This window comes from Staurois parvus, unplaced genomic scaffold (genome assembly GCF_062004578.1).
Source record: "Staurois parvus isolate SC_StPar_1 unplaced genomic scaffold, SC_StPar_1.0 ptg000468l, whole genome shotgun sequence".
Classification (NCBI taxonomy): domain Eukaryota; kingdom Metazoa; phylum Chordata; class Amphibia; order Anura; family Ranidae; genus Staurois; species Staurois parvus.
The window spans coordinates 9,182,110-9,200,202 of NW_028318264.1; the positions used below are offsets into that span (position 1 = coordinate 9,182,110).

The 18,093-nt window shown below is 42.7% G+C and overlaps 1 protein-coding gene across 1 annotated transcript in view; it reads right to left on the reverse strand.

The window, feature by feature from the left end:
* Window positions 1–322: 322 nt before the first annotated feature.
* Window positions 323–18,093, reverse strand: part of RPRD1A (regulation of nuclear pre-mRNA domain containing 1A) — a 97,064-nt gene continuing 79,293 nt past the window's right edge. Inside the window, exon 8 of the mRNA XM_089689038.1 lies at window positions 323–746. Within this exon, the coding sequence (XP_089545164.1) occupies window positions 597–746 (150 nt within the window). The 3' untranslated portion in view covers window positions 323–596. The remainder of the gene's footprint in view (window positions 747–18,093) is intronic.

Here is an 18,093-nt window from a genome sequence, read left to right on the forward strand (position 1 = left end):
GATCCAGATATGCGTTTTTTACTGGGTTTCTGGTGAGTAGGCAATCTATTCATATTATCACAACGGGAGACCGGATTGCACCTACAGCGTCAGAAATTTCACTGTGCACGGAGGAATCCATATATTGATATTACAGTGGACTTATTTTCATTTCCATTTTATTTTATTTTTCTCTGCCATTTAGATTTAACTTCATGTAGCGCTGCACTCCTTGTATTTGTGAAAATAAACAGGTGAAGTAAACTTTGGCATATTACTATGTTGGTGTAAGTGAAGCCTAAAACCAGCCTTCTATAATTCACAGACAAAGTACGCTTATACATTATATGTCACAAAATAGTTTAATAATTTACAATAAACAGTCAGTAAGACAAGTAATGTACAATGCCCATCAGTATGTTTTTGTTAAATAGGTGCTGTTTACTATCCACATATCAATGTTTTACACAACAGTCAATTTATTCAGAGTCAAACCAATTTAAACAATATACATAATCAACTCAATTTAAACAATGTACAAAATAATACTAATAAGCTTCCCATAGCTAAATGAGACAACTGGGGCTATCATGGAAATTTGACCACACAACTACCAGTTAGTCATCACTGTAGATGTCACTTGCATACGGCAAATGGACTCGACTTCCCGTAACGTTTGGAAGACGTGATAGATCTGGCAGATTTTGGATTCGGAGCCTTAGCTCTTTCCGGACCTGGGATACTCTTGCCAATTTGCGCTTGTACTCCTGAAGAACAGATACCAACATCAATTTAAAACAAGGCACATAGAATTGAAGCAAAAGTTTTTTTCAGAAACATCAGCATCTGTATTTACAAAGCAGGCCCACTGTTTTTCACACATGTACACTTGTGCTATAGAAGAGGTTATAATTTAAAGAAATAAATCCACTCATGTATACAGTTATATATATATATATATATATATATATATATATATATATATAAAATTTTTTAGAAACTTGAAAAATTTCATTTCCATTTCATTCTGCGATAAGTTCTCTAAAACTACCACAAAATTAGAGCATTACTTACTTGCATTATGGCTTTGCACTTTAATTGACTCACTGCTTTTCACAAAAGTCTGCGAAGAGCTGAAAACAAACGCTCCCTGCTATAAGAGCTATATTCTTAGAATCGTGCATGCCTGATTGTATGTACAGTGCCTTGAAAAAGTATTCATACCCCTTGAAATTTTCCACATTTTGTCATGTTACAACCAAAAATGTAAATATATTTTATTGGGATTTTATGTGATAGACCAACACAAAGTGACACATAATTGTGAAGTAGAAGGAAAATGATAAATGGTTTTCAAAATTTTTTACAAATAAATATCTGAAACGTGTGGTGTGCATTTGTATTCAGCTCTCTTTTCTCTGATACTCCTAACTAAAATCTAGTGGAACCAATTGCCTTCAGAAGTCACCTAATTAGTAAATAAAGTCCACCTGTGTGTAATTTAATCTTATGTATAAATACAGCTGTTTTGTGAAGCCCTCAGAGGTTTGTAAGAGAACATTAGTGAACAAACAGCATTAAGGTCGAGGAACACACCAGACAGGTCAGGGATAAAGTTGTGGAAATGTTTAAAGCGGGGATAGGTTATAAAAAAAGGGGGGGGAAGACAGGCGCATGGAATAAGCAGTCCGCAAAGTCTCTAGGCTGAATGTGGGATCAGTAGTTGGTGGAGGAACAAAAGGTCTGAGACACCCGGCGAGCTGTGGTAGAGTGAAGCAATGACTCTGGAGTGGATGAGAAGAGAAACACAGCTCCTTTGAATGTAGACTATAAGATATTTAATGGTCAACACAAATAAAACCACTCACATATAGGAGGTAATAAGTAGGCTCATAAGGGGTATGGGCACAACGCCAGAGTTGTTATCTGGAGCATAGAACAGGATGGCCAGCTGGACAGCAGGGAGAACTGGAGAAGTGTCAGGATGGAACCTGTAGTGTAAAGAAACAAAGAGGGCGCACAGGCCTAGTGCATTACCTTCTAAAAATGAGATTTATTGAATAAAGAGTAGTATACTCACAAAAGAATAACACAAAAGGCACATTGCATCTGAGAAAGAGGTTCTGCCTTGAAACGCGTCAGGGATTTGGTGGCCAACAGTCCCCCAACAGTCACCATCTAGGGAGATTGGACCATGCTGTCTTTTTTGTGATGTGCCTTTTATTTTATTCTTTTGCGAGTATACTACTTTTTATTCAATAAATCAAATTTTTAGAAGGTAATGCACTAGGACCGTGCGCCCTCTCTTTGTTTCTTTGCACACAGCTTATTTCCCTGGTCCATTGAGGGCAGCAAGGCTTGCATTCCCAAAAAGTACTCCATGTGGGGTTACGATCATTGTGGAGCTCATAGTCCAGCCCAGGAGTTTCCGCATTCATTTGCTCATACTTTTTATCAACCTGTAGTGTAAGCCTGGCAAGTCTGTGTGGACTCCCGCTGGACAGCAGGGTCGCTGGAACGATGTCAGCTGAAGCCTGAAGATGAAAGCCTGGCAGATTCCTGTGTGCTCGGGAGCAGCAGCGATGGCGTGTGACGTCATAGATAGTTGCTTGAGAAAGGAGCACGCCGGTCCTCAGAACCAGCGCATGCTCAGAAACATGTCGCATGTCTATGATGTCAAACGCCATCGCCGCTGCTCCCGAGCACACAGGAATCTGCCATGCTCATCTTCAGGCTTCAGCTGACATTGCTCCAGTGCACCCTGCTGTCCAGCTGGAGTCCACACAGACTTGCTAGGCTTACACTACAGGTTCCATCCAGAGTCATTGCTTCACTCTACCACAGCTCGCCGGGTGTCTCAGACCGCTGTGGTTCTCTTCTTAGGTTATAAAAAAAGCTGTGAACATCTCACGGAACACTGTTCAATCCATCATCTGAAAATGGAAAGAGTATGGCACAAATGCAAACCTACAAAGACATGACCGTCCACCTAAACTGACAGGCCGGGCAAGGAGAGCATTAATCAGAAAAGCAGCCAAGAGGCTCATGGTAACTCTAGAGGGGCTGCAGAGATCCACAGCTCAGGGGGGAGAATCTGTCCACAGGAAAACTATTGGTTGTGCACTCCACAAATCTGGCATTTGTGGAAGATCGGCAAGAAGAAAGGCATTGATGAAAGAAAGCCATAAGAAGTCCTGTTTGCAATTTGCGAGAAGCCATGTGGGGGACACAGCAAACACCTGGAAGAAGGAGCTCTGGTCAGATGAGACGAAAATTGAACTTTCTGGCCTAAAGGCAAAATGCTATGTGTGGCAGAAAACGAACACTGCACATCACCATGAACACACCATCCCCACTGTGAAATGTGGTGGCAGCATCATGGAGGGATGCTTTTCTTCAGCAGGGACAGGAAAGCTGGTCAGAGTTGATGGGAAGATGAATAGAGCCAAATACAGGACAATCAGAAGAAAACCTGTTAGAGTCTGCAAAAGACTTGAGACTGGGGCGGAGTGTTAGAATGGCCCAGTCAAAGTCCAGACCTAAATCCAATTGAAAATTCATGGCAAGACTTGAAAATTGGTGTTCAAAGACGCTCTTGAAAACCAGTTATCATTTTCCTTCCACTTCACAATTATATGCCACTTTGTGTTGGTCTATCACATAAAATCCTAATAAAATACATTTACGGTTTTGGTTGTAACATGACAAAATGTGGAAAATTTCAAGGGGCGTGAATACTTTTTCAAGGCACTGTATTTGCTGCTCATTTTCCAGTTACAACACTGAGACTGCAGGTGCTGATAAAGAGGGTAAATCTTGGGCTTTGCTTACATATGCGGTTGAGTTGCACTTTTACCACTGTCCAAGTAGCAAAAGCAGCTGTACATGGTTATACACTTATTGTGGTGGAAAAAATTATCCCCCCATTGCCTTTGGTGTGAAGTGCCATGTATTGTCCCCCCTATTGTACAGCGCTGAGCAAACCCTTTGGCGCTATATAAACTCGTAGTAATAATAATAATAATAATAATAGTACTGAAGGGTAAAAGCAGACAGTGAGGAGTCGAGATACACTATATTGCCTAAAGTATTGGGACGCCTGCCTTTACATCCACATAAACTTTCATGGCATCTCAGTCTTAGTCTGTAGGGTTCAATATTGAGTTGGCCCACCCTTTGCAGCTATAACAGCTTCAACTCTTGTAGGAAGGCTGTCCACAAGGTTTAGGAGGGTGTCTGTGGGAATGTTTTACCCTTCTTCTAGAAGCACATGCGTGAGCTCAGGCACTGATGTCGGACGAGAAGGCCCGGCTCACAGTCTCCTCTCTAATTCATCCCAAAGGCATTCTATCGGGTTGAGGTCAGGACACTGTGCAGGTCAGTAAAGTTCCTCCACCCCAAACTCACTCATCCATGTCTTTACCGACTTTGCTTTGAGCACTGGTGTGCAGTCATGTTGGAGCAGGAAGGGGCCAACCTCAAACTGTTCCCACAAAGTTGGGAGCATGAAATTGTCCAAAATGTCTTTTATGCTGACACCTTCAGAGTTCTCTTCACTGGAACTAAGGGGCCAAGCCTACCCCCTGTAAAACAACCCCACACCGTAAGACCCTTCCATCAAACTTTACACTTGGCACAATGCAGTCAGGCAAGTACCGTTCTTCTGGCAACCGCCAAACCCAGACATGGCCTTCGGATTGCCAGACAGAGAAGCGTGATTCTTCACTCCAGAGAACACATTTCCACTGCTCTAGAGTCTAGTGGCGGCGTGCTTTACACCACTGCATCAGATGCTTTGACCTGCACTTGGTGATGCAAGGCTTGGATGCAGCTGCTCGACCATGGAAACCCATTCCATGAAGCTCTCTATGGACTTTCGTTGTGCTAATCTAAAGGCCACACTTGCTGACCCCGCTCTGTAATTTTACATCACCTACCACTTCGTGGCTGAGTTGCTGTTGTTCCCAGTTTCTTCCACTTTGTTATAATACCACTAACAGTTGACCATGGAATACAGAGGGACTTATTGCACAGGTGGCAACCTATCACGGTACCACACTTGAATTCACTGAGCTCCTGAGAGCGACCCATTCTTTCACAAATGTTTGTAGAAGCAGTCTGCATGCCTAGGTGCTTGATCTTATACATCTGTGGCCATGGAGGTGATTGTAATACCTGAATCCAATGATTTGGAGGGGTGTCCCAATACTTTTGGCAATATAGTGTAGCACAAGTCAAAATGCCCTCTGAAAAGCGATCCACTGAGCCTGTGCAATTTGAACTCAGTTTGATAAAGAATATGGTTTATATGAATATTTAACCACTTGATAACCGCTCTATAGCTGAATGACGGCTACAGCGCGTTTACCCAGTTCTGGGAGGGCGTCAGAATGCGCCCTCCCACTCGCCCCCAGCGATCTCCATGTGATCTCCTGCGGACACAGCTGATCCTGTGGTGAGGTAAAAGGCCAATCACAGTTGTCTTTTACCATGTGATCCGCTGTGTCCAATGACACAGCGTGAGGAAAGCATTGCCGATAACCAGCAGCTGTCAGAGGAGATCAGCACTGATCATCCACCAGCCCAGCAATGCCATCCACCAGTACCCACCAGTGCCCATCAGTGCCACCCATCAGTGCCATCATTCAGTGCCCATCAGTGCCATCAGTCAGAGCCACCCGTCAGTGTCACCCATCAGTGTCGCCCATCAGTGCCCATCATTACTGCATATCAGTGCCTCCTCATCAATACACACCAGTGTCGCCTCATTAGTGCCACCTCAACAGTGCAGCCTATCAGTACCCATCATTGCTGCCTATCCATGCCACCTCATCAGTGCCGCCTATCAGCGCAGCCTCATCAACGCACATCAGTGAAGGAGAATATTTACCTGTGCAAAATTTTATAACAGAAACAAAGAAAACCTTTTTTTTTCAAATTTTTTGCTTTTTTTTGTTTATGTTGCAAAAAATAAAACACCCCAGTGGTGATTAAATACCTCCTAAAAAAAGCTCTATGTGTGTGGAAAAAAAAATTATAAAAATTTCATGAGTACAGTGTTGCATGACCGCGCAATTGTCATTCAAAGTGCCAATGCGCTGAAAGCTGAAAATTGGTCTGGGCACAAAGGTGGTAAAAGTGCCCGGTAGGCAAGTAATTAAAAACAGAGAAAGATAAGAATCTGAATTAAATTGAGCTATACAGCTTTCAACTTATATAGTTGGCATATAGGGAATGTTTATTTCCTTAATAAGGCTAGAATTTCCTTTTAGAGTGAACAATGGTGAGTATATGCTGTTGAGCTGAAGAAAGTTTACTTTACTTTGCCCTACCTGAGAAAAGGAAAGGGTCTCTTTAGTGTAAAGATTATCTGATGATCACTTTATGTTCCATCCCATGCTGGTCTTCTTAAGCCAGCCGGTTCAGCAGGAAATGGCCAAAATCCAAACCATCTATGGGCAGGCTGATTGTACTCAAGTCGACCCATCAATCAACTTAGGTACAACCAGCCTGTCAGATTTTACATGCAATTATAGCCAACAGCTTTAGCCACTAGCAATAATCACTATGTTCTCCCAGCAGGGAAGGCTCCCCATGCCCACCAGTTGGGATAACAAAATAGCTCTGAGGCAGGGATTCCCCCTATCAACATTGATTGCGGTTCATGGTTGCATGCAAGAAAATCACATTGACTAAAGCTTTAAGGAATCCACTTTAAAACATGCCTGTGCTTTGTCCATTTGTCCATTCAGGACAAAGTAACAGAACTATTTTAGTCCCACTATCTTCATACCTTTCATTCCCTCTCTCACCACTCCGTTTAGCATCAGGAACTGAAGGAAATACCTAGTATTGTGGGGTATGGAAGACCTTGCAACCTGGCTATTGGGCAACTCTGGGCCACTCACCTCTATCACATGGGGGAGTCCACAGCCCTGTGTAAGCTACAACTCTGGTGACTCGTAGCCTACACAAGGTTTCCTTTATGCTCCTGGTAACTAAACAGAGTGGCAGGGGAACAAAAAGAAAAGCAAGTATATTGCGTTAAAGTGAACCTGTTGCTTTGCCCTGGATAGGGAAAGCACGGATTCACTTTAAGACCTTTTCAAAAAGCACCACAATAAATAGTAACATGTACAAACCTAATTTCATACCTGAACGCCAACATATATGACATGTTCAGCATTTGGTAGTTTTTTTTTCATCAGGTTAAACCTGGTGCTGCAAAATATGTATGCAATTACAGTACAACATAAGTAAATTTTATAGGGTGGAAAAAAATAAAATGAAAATCAGACTTTGCAACATTATAAAGTCACTTTGTATGTTGTGATGCAAGTAGAATAAATAGGGTGTCATATATTTCCAATGGTAAATGCATGCATTATGTACAGTATAGTGCACAATGAAACACTATTGTGTATTTTCTCTCATAGAGATCACGGTACACCTCCTGACAATATCATCTCCCTTTCTTCCGCCAAGGCAAGACCGGTCTTAGTTCAGGCATATCCAAAATGAGCATCTGCCAAGATGCTAGTCAGTGTATGACACAGTGTTGCCACTGCCTGTATTGTAGTCTTTATGTTCTTGGCTGTATGTACATGCATGCAGCTGATGTACAAAGTTATTGATACTTCCTGCCTTGAGTGTGTTGAAAGGCAGACTACTTTAGCTAAGCGGGAAGTCCTCAAAACCACCTCATCCGTATGTAAAACCAAAAAAGGTTCCTCACTGGCTAATGCCACCAGTTCAGACACTCACCTCGCAGAGGTGATCAATACAAGGATCAGCACCTTGTGTATTAGTGAATAGAGACAGGAATGTCTCTCATAGGTGCAAACAGTGGTTTTTGAAGCACAGAAAACAGATTCATATCCTATGGAATCACAGAGGAAGGCGCAGGGGGGAAGTACATGGCAGATTTATTGTACAAAGGTCTTATTAAGACTAGGTTCACATATGTGCGGGTGGTGACGCTGCGGATCCTCACAAAAATCCGTGCAGCCGCACCACCCACACAGAAGAATGTGGACCCGCGGGCAGCTGCCATTAATTCTAATGGCACGCCGCCCATACTGCAAATCGCAACCGTACTGGGAACCAAGATTCCCGTGAGGGCTGCGTTTTCAGGAGTGCAGAGACTTTTTCCCTGCGTGTCCCGGGCACGGGAGTCCATTCAAATAAACTGGCTCTTGTGTCCACACAAAACACAGACTGCAGGGATACAGATATGTGAACCAGGGGTAAAGGAACGCAGAACAAAAATGGGAATTCTTCAAAACAACCGTATGCGAACACACAGCAAAATATATTCCCATTGACCATAAATTTAAAAGGCTAATAATAAAACTGATGAGGCTCACAGCCAGTTAAAAAAAAAGCTATAAATAATAAGAAAAGAGCTTTTAAAGAATATAAAAATGAAGGAACACTATCATCGTTTAAAGGTTACAAAGAATATAACAGAATATGTAAAAAGGAAATCATGGACAACCCCCCAAAAATTATATATTAATAGTAAAAAGCTCAGGTCTGAGTATGTAGGCCTCCTCCTCAAAAAACTACACTCCCTCGGCCTCAGAGATTCTGCTCTCTCCTGGCTCTCATCCTACCTGTCACAACGCTCTTTCAGCGTTACCTATAATGCTACCACCTCCCCCTCACTCCCCCTTTCTGTTGGGGTCCCTCAAGGCTCTGTCCTTGGGCTCCTTCTCTTCTCCATCTACACCTCCTCCTTTGGCCAACTCATACACTCTCACGGCTTCAACTACCACCTCTATGCCGACGACACACAAATCTCTTTCTCAGCCCCCTACCTCACCCCCTCGGTCTCCGCCCGAATCACACACCTACTGAGCGACATATCAGACTGGATGTAACTCCACTTCCTTAAACTGAACCTCTCCAAAACCGAGTTTCTTGTCTTCCCCCCCAGCCCGGACACCACCCCCCATTGACTTCTCCATCACATCCAACAACGCCACCATCAAACCCGCCCCGCAGGCCAGAGTACTTTGTGTCATTCTGGACTCCAACCTACCCTTCCAGCCCCAAGTCCAATCTTTAAAAAACTCGTGCAGACTCCACCTCCACAACATCGCCAAAATACGCACGTTCCTAACCCCAGAAACCACTAAACAGCTCATCCACTCCCTCATCATATCACGACTCGACTACTGCAACTCCCTCCTCACTGGCCTGCCTCGCCACTGGCTATCCCCGCTTCAGTCGATCCTGAATACGGCAGCCAGACTCATTCACCTTTCCAACCGCTCCGTTTCCGCCACTCCCCTCTACCAATCCCTCCACTGGCTTCCGATTGCGCAACGGATCAAATTCAAAATCCTAACACTGACGTACAAAGCTGTCCACCATACTGCCCCGAACTACATCACTGACCTAATATCCAAGTACCACCCAGCACGCACACTCCGCTCCTCACAAGACCTTCTTCTCTCTAGTTCCTTGGTCTCCTCCTACCATGCCCGCCTCCAGGACGTCTCCAGGGTGTCACCCATCCTCTGGAACTCCCTGCCCCAACCCATCAGATTATCACCTACTCTCCTCTCCTTTAGGTGCACCCTGAAAACCCATCTCTTCAGGGAAGCCTACCCCACCCCCTGCTAACTTGCCGACCTCCTCCACTCTTCCTACCACTCCATCCCCCACAGCTATCTCCTCCTGTGCCACCATCCCCTCCCTCCTAGATTGTAAGCTCGAAAGAGCAGGGCCCTCAATCCCCTCAGGTTTTGCATTGTATTCGTATTGTTCTGTCACATGTTCTGTCCCCCTTTGTAATGTACAGCGCTGAGCGAACTATAGGCGCTTTATAAATACTGTATAATAATAATAATAATGTGGTGACTGAAGACAAAGAAGGCAGATTTGTTGAATGCCAATGGCTCAAGTCCATTATGAGGATGATATTGACACAGCTCCAAATGAATCACTATGGCTCAAAATTGACAAGGTCCAGAAATGGTGATTAAGGCTCCTGGACCAGATGGCATACACCAACATGTCCTTAAAAATTCTGTCATTTCAAAGCCATTGTTTCTAATTTTTAGGGTCTCATAATGGTTGACCAATGTGGTTATTATGTTTAAGAAAGGGATCAAAGTCTTTATGAAGCAACTACAGACCTGTTAGTCTATAGTTCAGAACATACTGGAGAGTTTATTAAAAAACCACATAGATGAGTTCTTGCTGGAAAAAAATATTTTAAGCAACAGACAACATGGATTCATGAAAGACAGAAGTTGTCAAACAAATCTGATTTCTTTTCATGAGGAGGTGAGCAAAACCTTGGGCAGAGGGGTGGAAGTAGACGTGGTATACTTGGATTTTGAAAAAGCATTTGGCACAGTTCCCCACACACAGTTAATGTGTAAGGTAAAGTCTACAGGCTTGGAAAAATCTGTATGTAAATGGATAGAAAACTGGCTAAAAGATTGTATTCAGAGAGTAGTAGTTAATGATTCATACTCTGAATGGTCTAGATTTGTTAGTGGTGTACCCCAAGGTTCAGTGTTGGGACCCTTACTTTTTAATATATTTATAAAGGATATAGAGTCTGGGATACTGTTTCAAGCTTTGCAGATGACACCAAGCTTTACAGTGGAATAACGTCCTTACAGGATGTCTTCAAATTACAAACTGACCTCAATGCACTGTTTAACAGCTTTTCGACTGCCCTATAGCAGAAATACACGACCCACGGGTGCCGTGATTTGATCAGTGATGTTCGGCCTAAATTGGATGATCAATCCCTGCCCCATCAGGGATCTTTCTGTACCTGTGTTTACACTTACACAGGTACAGAAAATGATGACATCTTCTCACTCTGGGCATATTCCGTCCCAAAGAGAGAAGAAAGAAGACACAGTGAGTACAAACGCTACACTTTTACAGTTAGAACACATTTTAGGTCACATTTAATCCCCTGATCACCCCCCACCCCAGTTAACCCCTTCACTGCCCCGTCACCAGTGTCATTAGTACAGTGTACAGATTTTTTTAATGATCACTGTATTAGTGATCTCATATGCAGCAGAGTGTCAGTACTAGTGCTGCTCTACCTTTTGGTGAACTGGCGAGCACCAGCGGACTAGTACATCCTGGTCTTATACATACCCTGAAGTATCCCTCGGTGATGAGTTGAGTCCCATAAGTGCAGTACAAGCTGGTGCGGTGGCGAGAACAAGTATTGTCCCGCAACCACCAAGAATTCGCACACAGGCCCGTAGAGCCCCTAGTATCCTTCCGGATGTGCTTGCAAATCCCGATTGGCAGCCCACAAATTCTGCAGCACCCGTACTTCCCCCCCATTCACTGTCCAACCTGGAATTCAGGTGAAAACAGCAAATTTAACTACTTCACTTGATTTTTTGGAGCTGTTTTTCATGGAAGATCTGTATGCATTGATTGTGCAATTTATATGCACAACAGTTTATTGCCGCCACCCCAAATTCAAACCTTGCCAGACCATTCGCATGGAAACCCATTATGGTTTCCGAATTTAATTTAATTTTTTTGGGTCTAACCCTCAACACGTGCATTACTAAAAAAAATGAATTGCGGTTGTATTGGACCACAGACCCGATTCATCATATGTCCGTGTTCTCTGCTGCCATGGCCAGGCATAGATATGAGAGTATAATGTGTTTTATGCATTTCAACGACAATACACTCTGTCGTCCTTGGGGTGACCCTGAATTTGACTGGCTGCACAAAATTCGGCTCTTTGTAAATCACCTTAACCAATAATTTGCAGATGTCTATACTCCACAGCAAAACATCTGCGTTGATGAGTCCCTCATTAATTTTTCTGGCCGCCTTGCATTCAAACAATTTCTGCAAGCTTGCCAGATATGTGGTCAAGGTGTATAAGACCTGTGAGAGGGCAACAAGCTATACATACAAGTTTTGGATTTACGGGGGAAAAGATAGTCATGTGGAGCCCCCCTGGATGCCCAGACTACATGGGGAGCGGTGGCAAGATAGTTTGGGACTTGGTGTCATCCTTTTTCCATATGGGGTACTACTTATATGTGGACAATTGTTATTCAAGGGTGCCACTATTTAGACATTTGTACAATCTTGGAATTGGTGCATGTGGCACCGTGTGACCTAATCACTTGGGCTTCCTCCAATGGCTTGTAAATACCTGTCTAAGAAAGGGGGAAAAAAGCCTGCTTGAGAAATGAGGAGTTGCTTGCAGTGAAGTGGAAGGCAAATGGGATGTTTTCGTCCTGTCTTCCATTCGTGCAGACACGACCATCCAAATTGCCACGGCAGCTGGTGTTGTTGAGAAGCCCCTCTGCGTCCACGAATATAACCTTAACATGGGAGTGGTGGACTTCAACGACCAGATGATGAAGCTGTACTTAGTTTCCCGAAACGCCAGATGTAGATACAAAATATTGTCTGTTTATCTATTTAAATTGGCTCTATATAACGCTTTTGTGCTTTACAAAGCAACTGGACGAAGTGGATCCTTCCTAAAATTCCAGGAAGAAATAATCACGGCCCTTTTGTATCCAGAAGGTATTAGTATAGGGTACAGCATGGCACAGTTCAGGGCACATATTTTCACAGGGTCTCGAAAGATGTTAAGTAGTCAGGAAACAGGCTATCACATCTTGAGAGACCCTACAATCTGGTTAAGTTCAAATAAAAAAAAAAATTAAAAAAACCCAGAAAAAATAAATAGTACAAGTACAAAAAAAAAAATAAAAAATTGTAAAAACCCCAAATAGTTGTAGTTTTTTGTTGTTGTTGAGCTACTGTTCTCCTGTTACGATTTTTCTGTTTTATTGTTAACCATTGATGTTTTCTTTGCAGGAATGCCATTCAGCTGCAGCACCAACTTGTTTATTCTGACAGCAACAGGGTCTTGCTCTCGGAATATACATAAGTAAGTGTGTGCAGCGCTGTTTGATGAGATTTTTCATCCTAAGTTAAAAAAAAGAGCATATATGGCAAAGCATGGGGGCCTGGGGTGGCCAGTGGGTCGATGGCCCCTATGCTTCGGCATATACATTTTACAATATTTTTGGGAACATATTTCAATAAAAAAGTTGTTTTATTGAGTTACTGTTTTATTGTTAACCATTGGCTCCTATGTTTCGGTATATATCTAAAAAATACATTTTGCCAGAGATTTCTTCATCTACATTGACTGAAGTGAATGGAGGAATCTCTTTCATGTGTGCCCACCATTAGAATTGGGTGGATGCAGGGTGGTATATTGTAATGGTGGGCATCCCACACACTTTTTCTGGCAGAGATTTCTTCTCTTTTTTCATTCAGCCCACAGGCTACATACAAAAAAAAAAAAAAAGAACATAGCATATATACCCACAAGGACCAGAGAAGTACTGGTACATCACTGGACTTTGAGTGGTTATACCAGGATGATACCTGCAGCTGCAGGCACCATCCTGGTATTGTTTTTTTCATCCAGTGATTGGCTTTCATGTAAAAGCAATCCTAGTGGCTAATTAGCTGCAGGATTGCTTTTAAAAGACGCAAGAGATGCCCACCCCCCCTTCCACGGCCTTCTCAGGCAGTCTCATGCCATCAGGGGAACCTGAGAATGCAACTGGTGTTTCTGCCAGCTGACCATAGAGCTGATTGGAGACCGGAATGGCGCCAATCATCTCTATAGTCTAAGAAAGCGGAAGCCATGAGCATTTCATCACTTCAGTTTTGCAGCATATAAACACCATTTGTAAATTGGGAAAGTATCTGATCACACCGATTTTGTTGAGATTAGATGTAACGGCAGAAGAGATATCTAGAGTCTGATAGACCCCAGATTTCTCAAAAAAGAATATCTGTCAATGACCATTGAAGTTACAAGGGATATTTGCATTCCCTGTGATAGCATTAAAAGTAATAAAAAAATTAAAAGGGACAGTGTAAAAATGATTAAAAAAAAATCAAAATAACTAAAAAAAAAAAAGCACCCTCGCCATGTTGACCCCGTGCCATGTATGTGATGTATCACCGCAAATGTCAGATCAAGAGCAGTAATTCTAGCACTAGACCTCCTCTGTAAATCTAAAATGGTAGCTTGCAAAGGCTTTTAAAGCATTGCCTATGGATATTAAAAATGTATGCAGTTTGTTGTCATTGCACGGGGCGTGTTCAGTTTTAAAGCAAAAACATATTTTTCTTTTCTTTTTTTAGATTTCAAAACCTTGTAAGAAAAAATTAGATCTGCAAAATACTCACCATTCCTCTTTTTAAATTCTTTAAGGTATCTACTTACCAAAAAGGGGTCATTTGGGGGGTTTGGTGCTATCCTGGCATTTTAGGGCCTCTGAAACTGTGATAGGTAGTGAGGAAGTGAAATGAGAAAGTTACGCACCTTCAGGCTTTTAAAGTGGTCATTGGATTTCAGGCTCCTGTATGTGGCTAGGCTCCCAAAAAGTCTCCCATATGTGGTATTTCCATACTCAGTAGAAGTAGCAGAATGTGTTTTGGGGTGTAATTCCACATATATCCATGGCTTATGTGAGCAATATATCATTTAAGTAACAACTTTGTGTTAAAAAAAAAAAAACAATGTTTTTGTCATATTCCAAAAACTTGTGAAAAAAAAACTAAATCTTCCATGGACTCAATATGCCTCTCAGCAGATAGATTAGAGTGTCTACTTTCTGAAAAGGGGTCATTTGGGGGTGTTTGTACTGTCCTGGTATTTTAGCACCTCAAGAAATGTTAAAGCAGTCAGAAAGTAAAAGCTGTGTAAATTCCATTATCTATACCAGGCATCACTAAATGGTGGACCGGAGTTCGGATGCAGACCGAGTCTCTGTCCCATCTGGACCCATGCAGTCCTGCCATTAAGGAGCCTTTTCTTCGCCCAGCTGACTCGCGGTCATCCTCACAGAGCTGACAGCAGGAGGCAGGACAGTTCTGGACGGAGGGTGGCAGCTGCCCGAGGTTAACAAGCAGGTGATTGGTTGCTAGGATGAAGGAGTAGCAATCAATCACTGTCTGTCAATCGCTGTCTGTGTAAGGTAGGACAGTGGGGGGGGGGGGCAAAGTTAAAGGGGCTAAGGACATTAGTGTGAAGGGGGGCTGAGAACTGAAAGTGGGGGGGGGCTGAGAACAGTAATGTGGGGGGGCTAAGGACTGTGGTGTGTGGGGGCTGAGGACATTAAAGTGGCTGAGAACTGTAATGTGGAGGCTGAGGACAGTAACGTTGGGGGGCTGAGGACAGTAACATGGGGGGTTGACAGTAATGTGGGGGCTGAGAACAAAAACAAGGGGGGCTGAGGACAGTAACATGGGGGGTCTGGGGACAGTAATGTGGGGAGATGATGTAAAAAGGGGCAGAGTACACTTCAGTGAAGGGGGCAGAGGACAGTACTGATGGGGGGCTTTGATGTCAAGGAAGTGTGAGCACACTACTGTGAAAGGGGTGGAGGGGGGTGATGTAAAGGGGGAGCCGAGGACACGCATGAAGAGGGATCTTGCTGTGAATGAGGAGGGAACTGTGATGTGCAGTAGGGATTGAGAACACTGATGTAAGAACAGGTTCAGATCTGTACATGTGTTAGTTGGTGCACACATTGTGGGTAGGTCAGCACTACCTGCTAGAAACCTGAAGAAGTCCCCAGCCCTTTTTTTTTAAAATGCAAGTGAACAATCAATACACACATTCCTGCATTAAAAATGGCTGTGTGTATAAGTGGGTGCTGCAGCGACCGTCGGCTGGAATCGAACAGAATCAGCAGGGGAAAATGTCACCAGCACACCGAGGATAATAAGGTCCAAAAGTTTTAATGAACAATCACATAGTTACAGCAAGGCAATGTTTCGGAGTCTCCCAGGACCCATATTGGTGATCCTCTGTGTGCTGGTGACATTTTCCCTTTTTTTTCCAAAATCGCACCGCAGCAACACATGGTTTGGTGCACACAAAAATGCACCACAGGGGCCTACATGAGATTCGGACCTCTGATGCATGCAAATTTTACTGCCCAGACCTTGATGAATTTTAATTCAATACCCCTGATCTATACCATAGTTTTTTAGATGCTATAACTTTCACACAAACCAATTTATATGCAGTTATTGGGATTTTTTTTAACAAAGACATGTAGTAAAATACATTTTGACCTAAATGTATGATGCAATTTGGGTTTTGGATATTTTTTATTACAGAAATGAGAAAATATAATTTTTTTCAAAATTTTCTGTCTTTTCTGTTTATAGCGCAAAAAAAACAACAACCCCAGAGGTGATCAAATACCACCAAATGAAAGCTCTATTTGTGCGAAAAAAGGACATACATGTAATTTTTGTACAGCATTGCATGACCGCGCAATCATGCGTTTTCTTTTCAAATTTGTTTTGGTTTATAGCGTGAAAAATAAAAAAGCATACAGGTAATCAAATATCACCAAAAGAAAATTCTATTTGTGTGACAAAAAGGACATAAATTTTGTTTGGGTACAACATTGCATGACCGCGAAATTACCAGTTGAATGCAGCGCCGAATAGCAAAAAAAGGCCTGGTCAGGAAGGGGGGTAAATCCTCTGGAGGGCAAGTGGTTAATTGGGCAGCTATGTGGCAAATGAGGTTTAATATTGATAAATGTAAGGTTATGCACTTAGGCGTAAGAATATGCATGCATCATACCCCTGTACAAATCATTAGTAAGACCTCAACTGCAATATGCAGTTCAGTTTTGGGAACTAATTCACAAAAAGAACATTGGGGAACTGGAAAAAGTGCAGAGAAGGGCAACCAGTGTAGAGTTATTCACCCTGAGGTCATCACAGAGGACAAGAGGGCACAATTTACGTCTGAAGGAAAAGAGATTTAATTTCCAAACACGGAAAGGTTTCTTCACAGTAGGATCTGTGAAAATGTGGAATAGACTCCCTTAAGAGTTGGTTCTGGCCAGCTCAGTAGATTGCTTCAAAATAGTCCTGGATTCTTTCCTAGTTACACATAATATAACAGGTTACTAACATTATATATATATAGGTAAAGTTGATCAGGGTGGAGTTTTTTCCCCTACGGGAGCAAATTCTTTTGTGCTTTGCTGAGTTTTTTTCCTTCCTCTGGATCAACTGTGGGTAAAGGAGTATAACTTTTTTGTGTTATGGTTCAACTGGATGGACTTTTGTCTTTTTTCAGCCAGAATAACTATGTAACTATATGTAACTATGTAAGGAATGAAAGGCCAACAGTCTTTAAAACAAGGTAGAAAGAGCAGAAACCTTTCTCATGGAAAGTGGTTAACAAGTGAACTATGCCTTCCACATCCGATGATAGACCTTGAAAGAAGTAGACTTTCTTTCTTTTAAAATTGAGATTTTCATTCAGGGATTCTTTTAGAACCTGGCTTCATCAGCCATGCTGTTGAAGCCAGCGACTTGAAGTAGGATGGTTAAAATTGGTCATGAGACAGAAGATCTGGACAATCTAAAAAAAATTAATCGAGCGTCCACCATGAGTCTTACCATATAGGTGTACCATATCCACCCAGGCCACTCTAGATCACCAGAATGCCCTCTAACATCATCCTGTAAAGCATATGGTGAAAATGTGTCAGCATAAGGAAAGTATTTTTCACAGTGCATTGAACCTCGCGAGCCACTAGAGCATACACACATTCTTCTAGAGGATCCCTGTACCTTGAGACAAACCTGTTAAGTTTCTTGGTGAACCTTGAGCCCAGAATAATCACTTCTGGCATCTCGTACATGTAACACAAGTCCAGCAACATCTTTGGGATTTCAGGATCACATTCCTAGGTCCAGACACTGTTGGCTGAAGATGTCTGCCTTGAAACTGGCTACACCTGGGATGTAAATGGCAGACAAGACTGGAACGTGAAGTTTTTCCCAGGTCAGGATCCACTCCAACTCTAATGCTGCAGAGCCAGCCAAATAGCTTGAACCTCTAGGATGTTGACTGAGAAGAAACTCCAGAACCAGATTCAAGAGCCATCAAGTCACAGACAACCTGTTCCAAATGTATTTATCGGTCCAGGGACTGGACTGACTTGTCTCACAACAACAGAGTGTTATGTTGTATGTGTCTGGAGTGTAACTAGGTAAATGGGACTGACTAGAAGGAAGCTA